At 51.3% G+C, this 17,088-nt stretch overlaps 1 protein-coding gene across 1 annotated transcript in view; it reads right to left on the bottom strand.

Moving 5' to 3' along the window:
* Window positions 1-16,000, bottom strand: part of ZNF541 (zinc finger protein 541) — a 30,028-nt gene extending 14,028 nt beyond the window's left edge. Inside the window, exons 1-7 of the mRNA XM_044260532.1 lie at window positions 15,700-16,000; window positions 11,887-12,130; window positions 8,530-10,366; window positions 6,788-6,846; window positions 6,353-6,512; window positions 5,955-6,122; window positions 4,731-5,055 (exon numbers count right to left, since the gene is read on the bottom strand). Of these exons, the coding sequence (XP_044116467.1) occupies window positions 4,731-5,055; window positions 5,955-6,122; window positions 6,353-6,512; window positions 6,788-6,846; window positions 8,530-10,366; window positions 11,887-12,130; window positions 15,700-16,000 (3,094 nt within the window). The remainder of the gene's footprint in view (window positions 1-4,730; window positions 5,056-5,954; window positions 6,123-6,352; window positions 6,513-6,787; window positions 6,847-8,529; window positions 10,367-11,886; window positions 12,131-15,699) is intronic.
* Window positions 16,001-17,088: the final 1,088 nt, after the last annotated feature.

The following is a 17,088-nucleotide window of genomic DNA, read 5'->3' as shown; positions in this document are numbered from 1 at the left end:
GAACCTGAAAACATTATGCTAGGAAACAGTCAGAGAACACCACATACTGCAGGATTCCAAGTATATGGAATGTCCAGATTAGCCAAATCTACAGAGACAGAGAGTAAACTAGAGGTTACCTGTGGCTGGGGGTGGGGGGCAGGGACAGGAGTGGCTGCTAAAGAGTGTGGGGCTTCTTTTGGAAGTGCTGACAATCTCTGAAACCTGACGGTAGCAATGGTTGCACAGGTCTGCTGTGACTGTAATAAAACCCACTGTATTACATGCTTTAAAGGAGTAAATTTTATGTAAATTGTATCTCCATACTGATAATAGACACCTAAGAAAGTTGCTTAGACTGAAAGCAAAAAACACGAGATAGTAGGTGAATCAAAACAAAAAACAAAGGGTGCTGATAAAGGTAATTATATGGGTAATTTTAAGATTATAATGACATATTTTTTAATTGACTCGAAAAGCAATCGCATAAGACAGTATGTATTGTGGGCCTATAAGATATAGAAATACACTATGTGTGGCAATAAGAAGGAATTGCACTACAGTAAAGGAAGGATACCCCAGACAGTGACTTGAGTCCACAGGAATAAATGAAGTTATCAGTAATGGTAAATGAGAAGGGCAATAAAACAAACTCTATAAATAATGCCTGCTTTCCTTTTTCTCCCTCCTCTTTAAAGACTCCATTTATTTATTTGACTGAGAGCAAGAGAGCACAAGCAGGGGGGACAGTGGGGGGAGAGAGGGAGAAGCAAACCCCACGCTGAGCAGGGAGCCCGAATTGGGGCTCAATCCCAGGACCCAGGATCACGAGCAGAGCTGAAGGCAGATGCCCAACCATCTGAGCCACCCAGGCACCCCTATAAATAATGTCTGTTTTCCTTTATTGTCTTCTTTATTATAACACAAAATTATATAAAGTAATAATTACAACAATGTATTTCTGGGTTTCTAATATATATGTGTATATACATATATAACATAATATTATATATATCCATACAACAATAATAGCAGAAGGGTTAGAAGAAATGGAATTAGATAGCTATGTTTCTATATTTGATTAAATTAATATACAACTGAGCATACTCTGATAAATTAAGATGTATCTTTTTAAGTTCTACAGCAACTCCTAAGAAATGACTAAGAGAAAGTGAAAAATTAAAGGAAATGATGTGTTATACAAGAAAATATTCACTGAAAACAAAAGAAAGCAGAAAGGGGGGAACAGAAGGAGAAAATTACATGAGACCTATAGAAAATAAAAAGCAGAATGGCAGATATAAATCTAACTGCATCACTGGCTCATAAAAGAGAATGCTTAAACAAACCAATCAAAAGGCAGTTTCTCAGACTGATATAAAAATATGATCCAACTGACGCTGTCTGTGGGAGACACGTGTTATTTTCAAAGACACAGGGTGAAGGTAAAAGAACAGGAAAAATCAGACCAAGTGAAAAACAATCATAAAAGCCCTGGAATGGCTATACTAATGTCAGGAAAATTAGACTTTATTATTTTTTAAGATTTATTTGCAAGACAGAGAAAGAGGGAGCTGAGGGAGCAGAAGGGAAGGGGGAGAGGGAAAGTCTCCGGCAGATTCCTTGTTGAGTGTGGAGCCAACGCAGGGTGACCTCATCACCCAGAGTTCACAACCTCAGCCGAAATCCAGAGTTGGATGCTTAACTGACTGTACCACCCAGGTGCCCCTGCAAACTGGGACTTTAAAACAAAAAATATTACTCAAGAAAATGACAAAATTCTTGTAAAAATGATAAATGATATCCTATCATAATGATAAAAGGTCAAGCCATCAGGAAAATATGGCAATTATATAAAAATAATGCACCTAAAACAGATTCCATAAATACATAAAGCAACAATTGACAGAACTAAAGAATAAAATGAACAATTAAAAGATAATAGTTGGGGGCGCCTGGGTGGCTCAGTGGGTTAAGCCGCTGCCTTCAGCTCAGGTCATGATCTCAGGGTCCTGGGATCGAGTCCCGCATCGGGCTCTCTGCTCAGCAGGGAGCCTGCTTCCTCCTCTCTCTCTCTGCCTGCCTCTCTGCCTACTTGTAATCTCTCTCTGTCAAATAAATAAATAAAATCTTTAAAAAAAAACAAAGATAATAGTTGGAGGGGCGCTTGGGTGGTGCAGTCGGTTGACTGACTGACTCTTGGTTTTGGCTTGGGGGGTGATCTCGAGGTTGTGGAATCGAGTCCCAATTCAGCCTCTGTGCCTGATGTGGAGTGTGCTTGGGACTCTCTGTCCCACTCCTTCTGCCCCTTCCCTTCATGTGCGCAGATGTGTTTTCTCTCTCTCTCAAATAAATAAATCTTTTAAAAAATAGCTTAAATACATAAATACTTTCAATGATGCACAGGACAACCAGGCAGAAGGCCAACAGGAAGTAGAATACTTGGACTAACGGCACATAACGGACATCTACAGTGTTTTCTGCCCATGATTGGGAGAATATATTCTTCTGCAGTACACACGGAACATTCTCCATGACAGAATGTATTCTAGCCCATAAAAATGCCTTGAAAAAAGTAAAAGCACTGAAATAATACAAAGTATATTCTCTGACCACAACAGAATTAAAAATCAATTTTAAAAAGGCAACATGGAAAATTCACAAAGAGGCAGAAATTAAACAACATACTCGTAATAATAACTGTATCAAAAAAACCAGTGACGGCTGGGTGGCTCAGTCAGTTAAGTGTCTGCCTTTGGCTTAGGTCATGATTCTGGGGTCCTGGGATGGAGCCCCGCATCGGGCTCCCTGCTCAGCAGGGAGTCTACTTTCCCCTCTTTCTCTGCCACACCCCACCCCCACTCGAATAATAAATAAATAAATAAATAAATCTTTCTCAAATAAAATTTTTTAAAAAGACATAAAAAATCAGAACATGCTTTGAGATACATGAAAATAAGAATACAACATGCTGAAACTTGTAAAATGCAGCTAAAGCAGCGCTATGAGAGAAATTCATAGCTGTAAATGTCTGCATTAAAACAGAAAAAGAATCTCAAGTCATTTATGGTTAATCGGCTTTCCACAAGGTGCAGAGCCAATTCAAGAAGAAACGAACAGCATTTTCTTTTTCTTTTCTTTTAATTTTACTTACTTATTTGACAGAGAGAGAGATCACATGTAGGCAGACAGGCAGGCAGAGAGAAAGAGATGGAAGCAGGTTCCCTGCTGAGCAGAGAGCCCGATGTGGGACTTGATCCCAGGACCCTAAGATCATGACCTGAGCTGAAGGCAGAGGCTTAACCCACTGAGCCCCCAAGGCGCCCCGGGAGCAGCATTGTCAGTAAGTGGCGCTGGAACAATGGACAGCCACATGCAAAAGAATGAGTTGAGACTCCCACCTTACACAATACATAAAAGTCAAAATGGATCAGACATAAATTTAAGACTTAAAATGATACAACTCTTACAAGAAGACAGAGAGACAAATCTTTGCAATCTTTGCTCAGGCAAAACTTTAGATACAACGAGGAAAGCACAAGTGACAAAAAATAAATTGGACTTCATTGAAATTAAAAACTTTAGTGCTACAAACAAGACCACAAATAAAATGAAAAGGCAATGACCCAAATGGGGGAGAGTCTGCAAACTCATGTACCTGATAAAGGCCTTCATTCCAGAATAGAGAAGAAGCTTTTACAACTGAGTAATAAAAAGATAACAACGCAATTCAAAATCCGGGCAAAGGATCTGAAAAGATTACAGACAGACGGTAAGCACGCAGAATGACCCTCAGTCTCAGGAACCATCAGGGAAATGCAGCTGGAAACCACCTTATACATAGCAGGATGGTCACATGAGAAGAAAGACCACGACAGATGACAAAGATGTGGAGAAGCTGGAACTTTCATACGACGCTGGAGAGAATTTAAAACATGTCCGTCATTTTGGAAAACGGTCTGGTGGTGACAGAAGTGGTTAAACTCAGAGCTACCCTATGACCCAGCAACTGCCCTCCTGGGAACATATGCGGGAGAAAAGGAAACATGTCCCACAAACACCTGCACACAGTGTTCAGGAGCACATAACTCACAGCAGCCGGAGGACAGAAATGCCCCAAATGCCCATCAAGTAAGGGACAGGTACGGAGAACATGCCATGTCCAGACCGTGGGATGTCATCGGGCCCTAAAGAGGTGTGCGGCCGTGGCATACACTGTCACACGGATGCCTGTGGAGGCTGAGGCAGGAAGCTAGACAAAATGTCCCCCACGGTATGAGCCCAGTTATACACAATGTCCAGAATGGGCAGCTCCATAGAGAGAAAGAGTAGAGGAGTGTTTGCTCAGGGCGGGGGGGTTGCCCAGGGTGTGTGTGACTGCGCGGATCTGGTGCTTCTTTTGGGAGCGACAAAACTGCCCTAGGATTAGACAGCTGTGAGAATACTAAAGAAACACTGTCTGCTTCCAGTGGGTGATTTGTATGGTGTATGAGTTCTGTTCTGGCCCAAACTGGTAAAATTACTCAAAGGGCGGGCAGGACGGTGGTCAGGGTCAACAGGCCCTGCGTTTTCTTTCTGGCTGTAAAATTCTTGCACTTAGAAGGCTGCCGGTCCCAGAGGGTGCTGGGCTTCTCCCGAACAGCCATGGGGCTCACATAGCAGGCCCGGCGCTGTGGGAGGGAAGGGACCTGGCCCCCCGCAGGCCCGCCCCACCTGGAGCAGAGACCACAGTCGTGCCCGGCGTCACTCACCACGCATGTGGCTGATGAGTTTGTCGGGCCCGGCGTGAGCAGAGGTGGAACAGAGGGTGTTGAAGTACAGCCCTGAGCCCTCCCGGATGGGGCTGAGCATGGGGGGTGGCGTGTAAGGGGAGCACTGGAACAGTCCCTTGAGGAGGCGGTCCACCAGGAACACGGGAGACCGCAGACAGCTCTGGTGGCATCCCCCCAGGCCTGGCTCCCCAAAGGACGAGGGTGGAGGAGGGATGAACAATGCCTTGGACTGGGGGCGCTTCTTCCGCTTCCGGTGTTGGCTGCCATCCTTGTTGTCTCTCTCTTCCCCATCTTTCTCTGGTCCCTGCGGAGGAAGAGAGTTCAGAACTCAGGGGATCTCCTGAGGCACCCCTCCACACAGATGTCTTCAGGATAGCGGGCGAGAGGGAACGGACTCCCACGACAGAGGGACACAGGACCTGCAGCCTAGCACGTCCATGCCTGGGGCCCTCAGAATAGGGAGCAGAACAAGGCCTCTGCACCTGAGCCAGACCCGAGACCCTAACTAAGCCACAGGATTCCTCCCCGCACCCGTGCCCTCAAGGAGAGGCCTTGACTCAGGGGAATCTGAAAATAGGTGAGGCCACTATCAGTTGTCAAAATGCCTGGCCCTAGATAGTGGGGGACAGAAAGGGCCACAGCTTGAGCAAATGAAAAATAGCAATAGGTCCTGCAAGACGAGCAAATATATCCATGCGACCCGTCCCCGTGCCCCCGGGCTTGTCCAGTGGGATCCTCCAGTATGGGCTGAAGAGACCGGGCTTGTGAACTTGCAATGCTCTCTGTCACCTCCATGCGATCTCCGCTCCTCTCTGCCAGTCCCACTCCTTCTTTCCTCCAGGTCTCTGCTCCCACACCTCATCTGGGAAGACCCCCTGACCTCCTTAGTTTGAATCCCTGGTGCCCCCTCAGGATGCTCTCTGCTCCCTCCCATCCCCCTCACAGCCTGGCCCACGCTGGGGCACCCCTGTCTGGGGACAGGTCTACTCACTACCGGACCAACAGGCCCCGGGGAGGCGCAGTCACCAGAGTCTGCAGCGCTGCTCCCATAGGCGGACACCGCGGAGCAGAGGATGTTAGTGACTGAACGAGCTCGCTCCGAGACTCAGAGAGTTTTTGGATGTTTGGCCGGGCTTTCCCTCGGCCACTTCGGCCAGCAGGCAGGGGAAGCAGCAGGAAGAGAGCGGCCTGACCGGCACCCACCTTGGCGGTGCTCCCGACAGGTCGGTTCCCTGGAGCTGCGGGCACAGGGATCCCCGGAGGGGCCGCAGCCGTGTTGTCCAAGGACTTCTTAGCTCCTGGAGGACTCTGCCCATCCCCCTCTCGCCTCGGCACCTGTTGCAGTGGCTTGCAAAACTCCGTGCCAAACACCTGAATGCAGAGAATCGACAGCTCTGTAAGCTTCACTGGTGGGCAGGACAGGAAGAAGAGCGGCTCCAGCTAGGCCGCTCCAGAGCAGCCCAGCCCTGACTCCTGGCCCCCTGCCCAGGCTCCCCCAAGGGGCACGCCTCCATCCTGAGATAAGTGACGTCCAGTCGCCTGCCCCCCCGAAAACCTCCCAGAAGCCCCAGCAGCACAGAGCCAACTGCGCAACCCTTCACCTGCTGCTCCTGCTTCCCTCGAGGTGATGGCCACTGGTCGCTGTGAAAACACATGTGGCTGCTCAGCCCTTTGTCTGTATAAAACATCTGGCTGCAATTCTTGCAGACATAAGTGCTCCTTGGCTCTGCCCAGTCTGCAGGGCCCCCATTTTGCTGGTTACTGTGGGGAAACACGGCAGGAGGGAAGAACGGGAGAAAGAGACTCGGCCCCCATCACTAATTTCTCTTTGTTTATTTAAGTCTGATCCCCTGCTAACGCTTGATAAACCCTGAGAAGTGGAGAGGGGGCGCCCCGATCTTCATGGCCGGATGCATACCTCTTCAGGACTGAAGCATCCAGAACTTGGTGACTCAGGCCCAGCACACAAGAGCCACCAGAGGAATCAGAGGGTCTGAGCTCCCCCAGGCTGGGCGGGGTGTGTCCTCTGAACTTACCATCCACCTGCCGCGTTCTCCTCCTTCAGCGGATGGGGGAGCCGGTAGATATTTCCACCCTGAAGATGAAAACACATCTGAGCCATCATGTTGGAAAGGAGGCCTACAAGACCTCCAACGGTCAGACTCTGAGACGAAAGCCCAGGTACAATCCTCCGTGACCTTGGAGGAGGACCGAGTGCCCCGGGGGTGGGGGGCACTGAACCAGAAAGACAGAACTGACAATTCAACTTCATCAAAAGTCCGAACTGCCGTGTGTCAAAGGACCCATCAAGAGAGGGAAAAGACGGCCCCAGAATGGGAGAAAATCGCTGCAGGTCATGACCTGACAAGGGACTTGTATTCATAACATATAAAGAACTCCTACACAGCTCAGCAATGAAAAGTCCAACACCACAACTTAAAAATGAGCAAAAGATCTGGAAGACATGTAACCCAAGAGGCTTTCCAAATGGCCACTAAGCACATGAAAAGGTGCTAGGCAGTTTCAGTCGCCGGGGCAAGTGGCACCGAGGTGCCAAGTCACAGCCGCAAGCACGGCTGGGCGAACAAGCCTGGAGCACAAGCGGGGCTGATGAGGCCGTGAGGCTGGTGCCCTCCTGTGTTGTGGGTGGGGACGCTGAGTGGTGTGGCCCCTCTGGAAAAGTCCCACAGTCCCTCAGACTGAGTCACCATATGACCCAGCAATGCCCCGCTTTGGTATTTCCCGAGAGAGGGAAACCTACGTGCATGCGGACCTTGTACAGGAACGTTCACAGCAGTCACACAGACTGAGCTGCGGGAACAATGCCTGACAGCTGACAGACACATTCACAAAACATGACCCAGCCGTACGGGGAGCGTCACTCTGCCGCAAAAAGGAGCAAAGCACCAAGAGGTGCCACAGCGTGACAAGCCTTGAAAACACCAGCCTAAGCGTGAGAAGCAGGCACAGAAGGCCACGCGGTGTGTGATTCCAACTACTCCAACTACACGAAATGCCCAGAAGGGGCAAATCTGCAGACACAGAAGGTAGGTTCATAGTTGCCAGGGGCCAGGAGGGATGGAGAGATTGGGCAGGACAACGAAGGGTCCAGGGCCTCTTTTGGGGGTGATGAAAACGTTCTGGCAAAGAGCCGTAACAGACACCCAACCTTGTGAATATACTGAACGCCACTGGAGGATACACTTTAAACGGTGAGTTAAATAATACAGGCTGTTTAAAAAAAAAAGGCAGCTGTTGGGAGTGGCGGGAAGGGTGCTGCACCTCGGGCTGGGGTAAGACAGAGCGGCCCCCCTCTCTGTGCCCAGACCCCGTGCCATCCGCAAGGACCAGCAAGAACCAGGCTACTACTCGGCAGGGCCAGCCGGGGTCGTGACCGTGACTCCCATCAGGAGAGAGACGGTATTGCACGCAGAAATATTTACGGGGGCAGGATCTCTACCTTTATATCCTTTGAAGAACTGAAGGAGGCCAATCCAAAAGGAAGTGAAAGGCAAACAGCAAGCAAGCAGGAAAAGCTTTGGGGAGAAGGCATCTGACAACTCGAAAGACCTCGTTCTCAGCTCTTTGGGGGGCAGGGGGCAGGAGGGACCACAGTCTCCATGAACGTTCCTTTCCGCCTCTCTAAACCTGCCCTGGAGGAACCCCCGAGATGAAACATGATGCCTGACCAACCAGTAAATGCGGGAGCAAGTCAGGAATGAGACTCTGGCCTGGAGAACAGGCAGGTGTTGGGTCTCGTGAGGGAGAGCCCAGGTACCTGGATTCTGTTGAATATGGTCAGCTTGGACTTGGAGTCCTGGGGTGGCTCTGCTGGGGGCCCGGCCGAGGAGAAGGAGGCCATGGCTACCTGGCTTGGGGAGGCTGTGCAGCACATATCCATTTTCACCTTCTCCTTCCGGAAGCCCGAGAAGCGCTGGGACCTGGGGTTGCCGGAGAAGAGCCTGTAGCCTCCGCCCCGGGCACAGGCCTGGCTCTTTTCCCCTTTTGTGGCCCCTAATGCCGTGCTGTTCTCCGCCTGGGCCTGCTTCCCTGGGAGCGGGGCTCCGAGGGGCTCCTCCCCACCTAACTGGGTCTGCCGTGTGCCCCCAGGGGAGAAGATGTCCCCCAGGTCCAAGGTCCCTTTTGTGGATCTCAGCTGCTTGGCCAGAGAGGAGATGTCTGGATTGCCGGGGGTGTCCAACGATGAGGCCGTGAGGGACTGTGGAGCGGTGGCCCCTTTGGGTCCTCCCTTTGAGTCCCGTCTGGTGCTGGCCGGGGAGGCCTCCCTGGGGAACACAGGCGTGGTTTTCCTCCTGCGGGCTGGGGACCCCTCTGGCTCCAGGTTTCCGGGGCCAGCATGGAGAGAGTCGACGGGGGGTGCCAGCGGCGTTGGCTGCTGCGGCCAGGGCCCCGGCAGGGGCTTTAGGGCGGCCTGCTTGCCCTCGGACCCAGGGAGCTGGGAGAAGATCCGCTGGGACTTGGCAATCATCTGGAACACCTGCATCTGCTCGTGGCTCACCAGAGACTCCTGGGACTTCAGGAACAGCTGCCGGAAGAGAGGCGTGCCGTCCGACGGGAGCCCGCTCGGCTTCTGGGCATCCTGAAGGCCTGGCTCCCCGGGGTTTTGCCACGAGAAGGAGTCACAGTCAAACTTGTTCTTCTTGGAAACCCAGGTGTCGTCTTCCCCGCCGGTGTATCTGGGGTCACCGGAGGCCTCCCCAGGTGCTTTCAAGAGTGTGGCAGGGAAGGGCAATGTGTCCTCCAGATTGACGGTCCCTGGGCTGGGCGAGGGTTCCCCTGTGGGGGAGATGCTGCTGGGCCCTGGGCCTGACTCGCCACCCTCCCGGGACGGCATTGACGGGGTCTTGTGGACCATGAACACGTTGTTCCCTTTGCTCTTGGCGCAGCCAGGCAGGTTCCGGAGCCACTGGAAGTTGTGGCCGGCTGGCTGGGAACTGGCAGGGACAGTCTGGCCTCGGAAAAGAGGTAGGCAGGCAGGCAGGGGGCCACCCTCAGGCCAGCCCTCCAGGCTGGGCGGCAGCGGGAGCACCGGATCGGACTCAGCGGAGTTGGAGCCGCCGTTTTCCACGCCTCTCGAGTGCACAGCCGTGAACATGGCAGCGGCAGGCTCCTTCCGCAGGGGGTGAGGCTCCTCCGGAACATCCGTGCCCAGGTTCCCAGGAGCCGCAGGGATGCCTGCTGAGGTGCAGGAGGAGGGCCCGGAAGAGGGTGCACAGAGACAGGCCACAGTCCTGCCCTCTCCGCCGTCTGCGGGCCCTGCGGCGGCCGGGACCGGCGAGGGAATCTTCTGGTGGACGATGCTGCTGACGATGCAGCGTAGGAGGTCTCGGTTGGGCAAGAGGGAGCCGGGGGACCGGGCTTCCGGGGGTGCTGGGGCGCGCAGGCTGGCGGGCGCAGGCTGGCTGGCTGCCTCGTGGGCGTGCGGGGAGTCCCCGCAGGCCTCCTCTTCCGGGGGGGCCTCCTTCAGGATGCACAGGCCGTGCTGCACCTCGTAGTGGCGGCGCAGGGAGCGGTAGTCACAGTAGCTCTTGCTGCAGCCCTGCTCCATGCACACGAATGGCTTGGTCTTCTGGTGGGTGAGCATGTGCCCGGTCCTGCAGCCACACGGGGTGGGGGTAGGGGAGTGAGTCAGCGGCTGCCTTGGCTGCCGCTCCCTGGGGGCCCCAAGGGTGTCCCCAGGGGGCAGTGGTGCGGCCATATCAGAAGCTATACATGCTCTGCACCCCCCCCCATGAGGAGAGACCCAAGCGGCCACTGATGGCCAAATGCAAGGGGCACTCCTGTCCCTCACCTTTAAGCAGACCCCTCGTCGGAGGGAAAAAAAAAATCAATGAAAGGCAGACTGGCGTTCCCCAAAGTGAGTTCCCAAGGAACACCAGTCCTCCCGAGTGGCTCCCTGAGGACGTGGGCTCAGCTGGCAAGCAAGTTTTGAACAAACACTATTTGCTCCTTGGAGGATCAGAGCAGCAAATTTAAAAGCCACGCAGTAGGGAGACAAACCCCTCTTTCAGCTCCTATGTCTCTCGGACTTATTTGTCCACAGAAGCGTTTATTCAAATAGCCTCTTGTAGCCTCCCTGAGGACTAAGGTTCTGCAGGATACGCTCAAGGAGATGCTTACTTCCCTACAACCCTTCCTTTAGTCCCAGGAGTCTTTGCTTTCTCCTAGCACTCCTCCAAGGAGACTGCTACCTGGAGCCTACCCCCCAGGGAAAAAAGATTACAGATGCCCCATTGGTAAAAACTTTCTAGCAATGTGCCTCCTGTAATTTCTACATTTACATCCTACTTCTGGCTATGTTAGCATATTACAAGCATAAACAAGTAAGTCAGTCAGTCCTGCCCTAGGTTCCCAACAGCCCTAACCTGGACAGTAACCGCATGGCACATGGGGTTATCTCTAGAAGCCCTCCCCCCGAAACCCTTCTGAGGGAAGCTGAAGAGAAGGAGTTTAGGAGCCTCCTAAAAATGCAAGGGCTTGCCATCTCCCACTGTCAAGTCTCTGGGTTTGAAAAAAGTCTGTCCTGTCTCCTAGCAAGAAAGGCTCATCATTTCCAAGATACTGAGAACAAAGGGAATTCTGGCTCCTAACTCTTACAAGAGGCTTTATTTTTTTTAAATCAAGAGTTTTTTTTTTTTTAAAGGAGTAAGAAAAAAAAATGCTCCATTGCCATATTCTAGAAACAGGCATTTCGGAATCTCTCATGCCCCTGAATTATTCCCACACACATTCCTCATGAGATGCAGATCTGTCCTCCTTGGACACCTGCTGGGGACTCCGAGCATTTCTCTATATAGTTCGCCCAATTCCCTACATGACAAAATTGCCTTGGAGCGAACCCGTATATGTCTTGAAACCCACAAGGGTCCTGCCTGCAATCAAGGCAGAGGTTTCCATCCCGGTGGGAACATGCCGGCTGGGCGGAGGGACCTGTCCCAGGCTGTGTGGGCCCCGCGCTCCACAGCGGGCAGTGTAAGAACAGAGGGGCATCCGTGCACAGCTCCCAGCCATCCGGGGAGCTGGACGGCTGGCTGGGGGGCCTGGGATGGGGTAAGGGAGACCCAGGAGCAGCTCGCCCATTCCCCGCCAGCCCCCTGACCACACTCCGACATACAGGTGGTCCTGGCGCTTGAAGGCCTTGCCGCAGATCTTGCAGACGTGCTTCCTCTCCTGGCTGTGCGTCAGGTAGTGCTTGCTCAGGGAGCTGGCGCTGCTGAAAACCTTCCCACAGAGGCTGCAGTCCAGGAGCGGGTTCTGGGGGGAAGCGTGCTGCCGCTTGCCTTTCCTGGCGCTCCCACAGGTGGCCCTGCCTCCTTCATCAGCCTCCTTAGGTACCTTGAGGGCGCCAAGCCCAAGGTCTAAACAGAGGGAGAGAGCACAGGTTATGGACATGTAGGGAAGTCAGAGGGCACGGCTAAGGCACTCAGTGAGTCTCGGGGCTGCAGCCTGCTGGGGCAGAGGGACCACGTCTGTGTCGTCCAACTCCAGCAGCTTTGTGCACAGAGAGAAGAGGGAGGGGGAGAAGGGACCCCCGGGATGGCACTTGGAGGGATGGTGACGGCGGAATCTGAAGCACTTCTGGGACAAGGTGACCACCGTGGGCTAGGATTTATGGCTAGACCACCCGTGGTGCTCTCAGAAGGCCAAGCCAGAAAAATAGAGTCCAAGACCTCAGCAAAGCACAGATCCTTCCTGGCAGCCAATTCCACTTCTGGGATGTTAAGGGAACAAACATGGATTTGTACGAAAACGTAGCTGGCAAAGCAGTTAACAGTAGCACTGCCTTTCCTGTTAGAAACCTCCTAGCATCTGATGAAAGGGCAGGCAGGACGCTTTCAATGGTCTAGGACACAGCATTTAAGATAAAACTGGGGGAAAGTATCTAACGACATGAACGGATATTCAAACCGTGCTACTCAGTGAGAGAAGAGCAACCCGTTACAAAACAGAAGGAGACAAAACAATTTGAATAGAAAACAAGCTGAAAGAATGGCATTGACTGGGAGGACTCTGGGACACTTCTGTTTTCCTTTTCTCATGTATCTGACTACATTTCTGTGTTTTCTGTATCCCTTTGGGTAAAATGTTTACAAACCATTCACCTGAGGACCCAGGAAGGGACAGGGAATACTCAGGCGAGAGAGGGGTGGGACAGCATCTCAAGGGGCAGCATGTGGGGAGGAAAGAGCCTGCTCTGTCCTGCTCCAAGGGACAGAGATTAGGTTTGGTTGTGCCCAACTGAAGAGAAGCAGATTTCAAATCACCAGAAATACAGGTGTGATGGATGCAAGGACGCTGTGGGCTCCTGCCGTCTCCAGTGCCTGGAATTCCCTCCCGGCACACTCACGGGCACTTCCACAGTCATCTGGTGGACGGACCAACCGTGGGAGAAATCCCTGCTCTTTAGACTGGTCTTCAAGACGGATCGGACTGCCTCGTGAGATGGCAAGTTTAGAAACAATCTGAGGGGTTTGAAGAGGCAGGGGGTGGGTGGGAGGTTGGGGTACCAGGTGGTGGGTATTATAGAGGGCATGGATTGCATGGAGCACTGGGTGTGGTGAAAAAATAATGAATACTGTTATGCTGAAAATAAATTAAAAAAAAAAAAAAAAAAAGAAACCGCCACTTCTCCTGAGTGCTGTTGGGGGCAAGAGTGAGCACAGCAGGTGCAACCTGAGAGACACGGCAGGAAGGAGCCTGGATGGCAGTCCCCCAGCTCTGTCCAGGCTGTGGGCTGTTTGTCCCGCAACATGCCTGCTCTCCTCCTCGTTGAGTAAGAAATTACTGCGGCAAGTGTTTGACTAATCCCAGCAGGTTAAATGCGGAAGAAAAGGACTCCTGTCAGAGAAGTCCTCAGCTCTGCCAAACTACTGTAAAAATGCTCGTTACAGCAACTACAAACCCGGAAAACAAAACATCGTTTCAAAAAGTTGGCTAAGTTTGGGGAAAAAAAAAAAAAAGTTGGCTAAGACACGGACAATCTGGTAGGGTCACTGGCCTGGGAAACGGCCGGATCTTCACAGAAGGCAGTGTTAGGAGAATATTGGAAAACGGTGGACGTACGTTCTCTGATGGGCAGACCTACTTGGAGGAGTGGGCTCAGAGAACTCATCCAAAAGGAAGCGCAACATGTGAAAAGTTGTTCACAGAAACACAAGCGGTCTGATGAGCAGGAGTGCGGTCAAGTACGATGGAGTAGTGTGTGATGACAAGGGAATACCTCACGTAAGAAAGCGAATATGGTCGGTTTGAAAAAACCTCTAATCGCATCACACACTTGATGCCCCCATGCAAAGCTAGGCTTTTTCTGAGCTCCTTCACTTGTGTTTCCCAAAATCTACATGTGGGGGCCTGGCTAGGGAGTTATCCTGATGGGACTTTTCTCTGTTTCCTAAGTTTTCTTTAATAACTGTGTGTTACTTTCCTGATTAAGACGACAAACGCAAGTGTATGCATTTATATCGTCCTGAATGTAAGCTGGAGAAGTATAAGGAGATAGAACGTAATGATGGGCAGTGGACTCCTCTTTAAATGCATCAGGAAAAGCTGAACTAGGTTAATGATTGGTAACACACTTTGCAGGGAGGGATGCGGAACCCCCTGAAAACCTGGCGAAGACTGCCAGTTCTCTGCCCAGCAAAATGCTCACATATTCACACTACAAGCATTCTTTAGGTGGTTTCTGTGGCCGGAGTCGAGAACCCTAATTCCTGCAGCACCCCCAGGCCTGGCCCCGTGCTTACAACACTGCACCTGTCCCATGATTCTAGGAGTCCACCTTGGCCATCGTTCCAACAAGGGAACAAGGCTGAGCCCTTGTCTACTGTGTCTTGTGTGGAGAGGGGCTTTGGGACATTCTCACTTTGGCAAGTCCCCAGGACCTTCCCAGAGCTCCTGGAGCAGATGTTCACTGAATCCCTACTCAGCAGAGCCACCACAGACGTGGCCTTCCATGCATGTGGTGTGAATGGAACCACCAAAGGGCTCTAGCTCAGTCAACCCATCTGAGAAACTGACCCACGAGCCTGTGGAAGAGTTAGCAGAAACTGAATTTGGGGCACCTGGGTGGCTCAGTCACTTGAGCACCCGACTCCTGGTCTGAGCTCGGGTCTGGAACTCGGGGTTGTGAGATCGAGCCTCCCAGGTGGGCTTTGTGCTCAGCGGGGAGTCGCCTGAGATTCTCTCTCTCCATGCCCCTCCCCACGCATGCCCTCTCTCAAAGAAACAAATATATCGTTTTAAAAATTTTTAAAAATTGGATTTATCTTGTTGGGGAAGACTGAAAGCAAACCAAAAAACCCAACAGAAATTGCACCAAGCCATTTAACTATTGCATCTGTTCTCTTTGTGCTCCTCTGCTGTTGGAGAGAAAGACTTGTCTGAGTCTGAGATGAGCTCTACCAACACTGATGGAAATGACTGCTATCTGTCTTGTGCTCTACAGGCTGTGCAGTGATTTTCCAGTCCTTTCTTCTCTTGCTTCTGACTGCTGATACTCTGCAGGGAAGCAGAGGGGACACTATCATCCCCCCACTTCACAGATGAGACACTGAGGCTGGGGAAGCTTAGCCAACCAAGTGACAGACGGGATCCCAGGTCACACTGTAAACGTGAAAAGGGCCTCTGAGATGTAATCGGGGGAAAATCTCCTGTGAACTCAAATGTCTGCCCACACAACACACAAGATCAGGACATCCACGAATGGCCCAGTTTCGCAACATTATTCCTCCAGATCAGTGTTGGTTTCCTTGACTAGGAAGTTGGAAACAATTCCCAAGTTAAAAAAGAAACTGACTGTCCCCTGTTTCCTAGTCATCTGTGGAGGATACAAATTTTCCTATCCAATCCATGCAGAAGCAACCCCGAGCTGGCCACAGGAGCTTTCGCACAACCCTCGAGGCCCTTGGACCCAGGTAGACAGCCTCACCTTGTAAGGAAGCCTGAGATTCCGGGTCTGCGAACTCCTCCAGCAGCTTCACAGAGTCACTGTCCTTCCCTGAGTAGAGGGACAGGGTGTCTAAGTTGTCCTCCAGCACCTCACTGGTCATGTCGGGCGTTGGGAGGCTGGGGTCCAGGTCCAAACCACTCAGGCCAGCATAGAGCAGGTCTCGTGTGCTGGGACCCAGATCCCGGTTGAGGGTGTCGCTGCAATTGAGGCTCTCGGAAAACGAAGGGAGATGCATCTCTGGAGGGAGGGCACCCTCATCCCCGAGGCTGTACTGGTCCATGGCTCTCCACTGCCAGGTCTTTGCCAAGAGCTACTCTCCAGACAAGCAAGGCTGTGTAAGGAGTCAGGGAGTAAAAGCTCTTGGTGCTGTCTAATTCCTGAAAATGAATGAGGAGGAATCAAAATTATGAGATGGCAATGTAGCATGGTGGATGGAGCATGGACTTGGGAGTTCAAACAGACCTGTGTTTGGGTCTGTTCTCTGCCACTTAACAGCCATGGGAACTTGGGCAATTCACTTAAGCTCCATGAGCCCCAGTTTCCTCATCTGTAAACTGGGCATAAGAGAAACTCCATCATAAGGTTATTGTAAGGAATAAATGGAAGGATTTCTGGCAACATGGTGGACAGAACTGACCTCTTTCTCCAGCTATAAACACAGAGAAATATGACAAAAGAAAAATTTTAATACGTAGCCAAGCTCAAGAGAGAGGCAAAACCCCATGTGCCAGCAACAAGGAGAAAATGCAAAGGAAACTCAGAGGTGTAGGCTCAAGTCAGCCAGAGGGCAAAGTCAGACTCTGATACTAAGCCTCTTGTCCAATATGGCGGCAACTGGTCATACAGGGTTGTGAAGTACGTGACATGGGACTGGCCCAAACTGAGACATGCCATGAGTCTAACCTACACACTGGATTTGGAAGACTTAGTATTTTTTTTAAAGATTTTATTCATTTGACAGAGATCCCAAGTAGGCAGAAAGGCAGGCAGAGAGAGAGGGGAAGCAGGCTCCCCGCTGAGCAGAGAGCCCGATGCAGGGCTAGATCCCAGGACCCTAAGACCATGACCCAAGCCAAAGGCAGAGGCCCAACCCTCTGAGCCACCCAGGCACCCAAGACTTAGTATTTAAAAAAAATAAGTTTAGTATATTTTTATATTACTACATGTTAAAATGATAATATCTTGGATACAGTGGGTGAGATATGTTATAAGATGAATCTTATCTTCCTCTATTTAGTTTTTCAATGTGGCTCCTAAAAACAACTTTATATATACGATTCATATTATATCCCTATTAAAGAGCATTATCCAGGAAGCTGGAACCCAGGGCCATAACTGACACAGGAGAAAAGGAAACAGGGTCCTGAG

This window comes from Neovison vison, chromosome 7 (assembly GCF_020171115.1).
Source record: "Neovison vison isolate M4711 chromosome 7, ASM_NN_V1, whole genome shotgun sequence".
Classification (NCBI taxonomy): domain Eukaryota; kingdom Metazoa; phylum Chordata; class Mammalia; order Carnivora; family Mustelidae; genus Neogale; species Neogale vison.
This window is presented reverse-complemented; position numbering and strand designations above follow the sequence as displayed.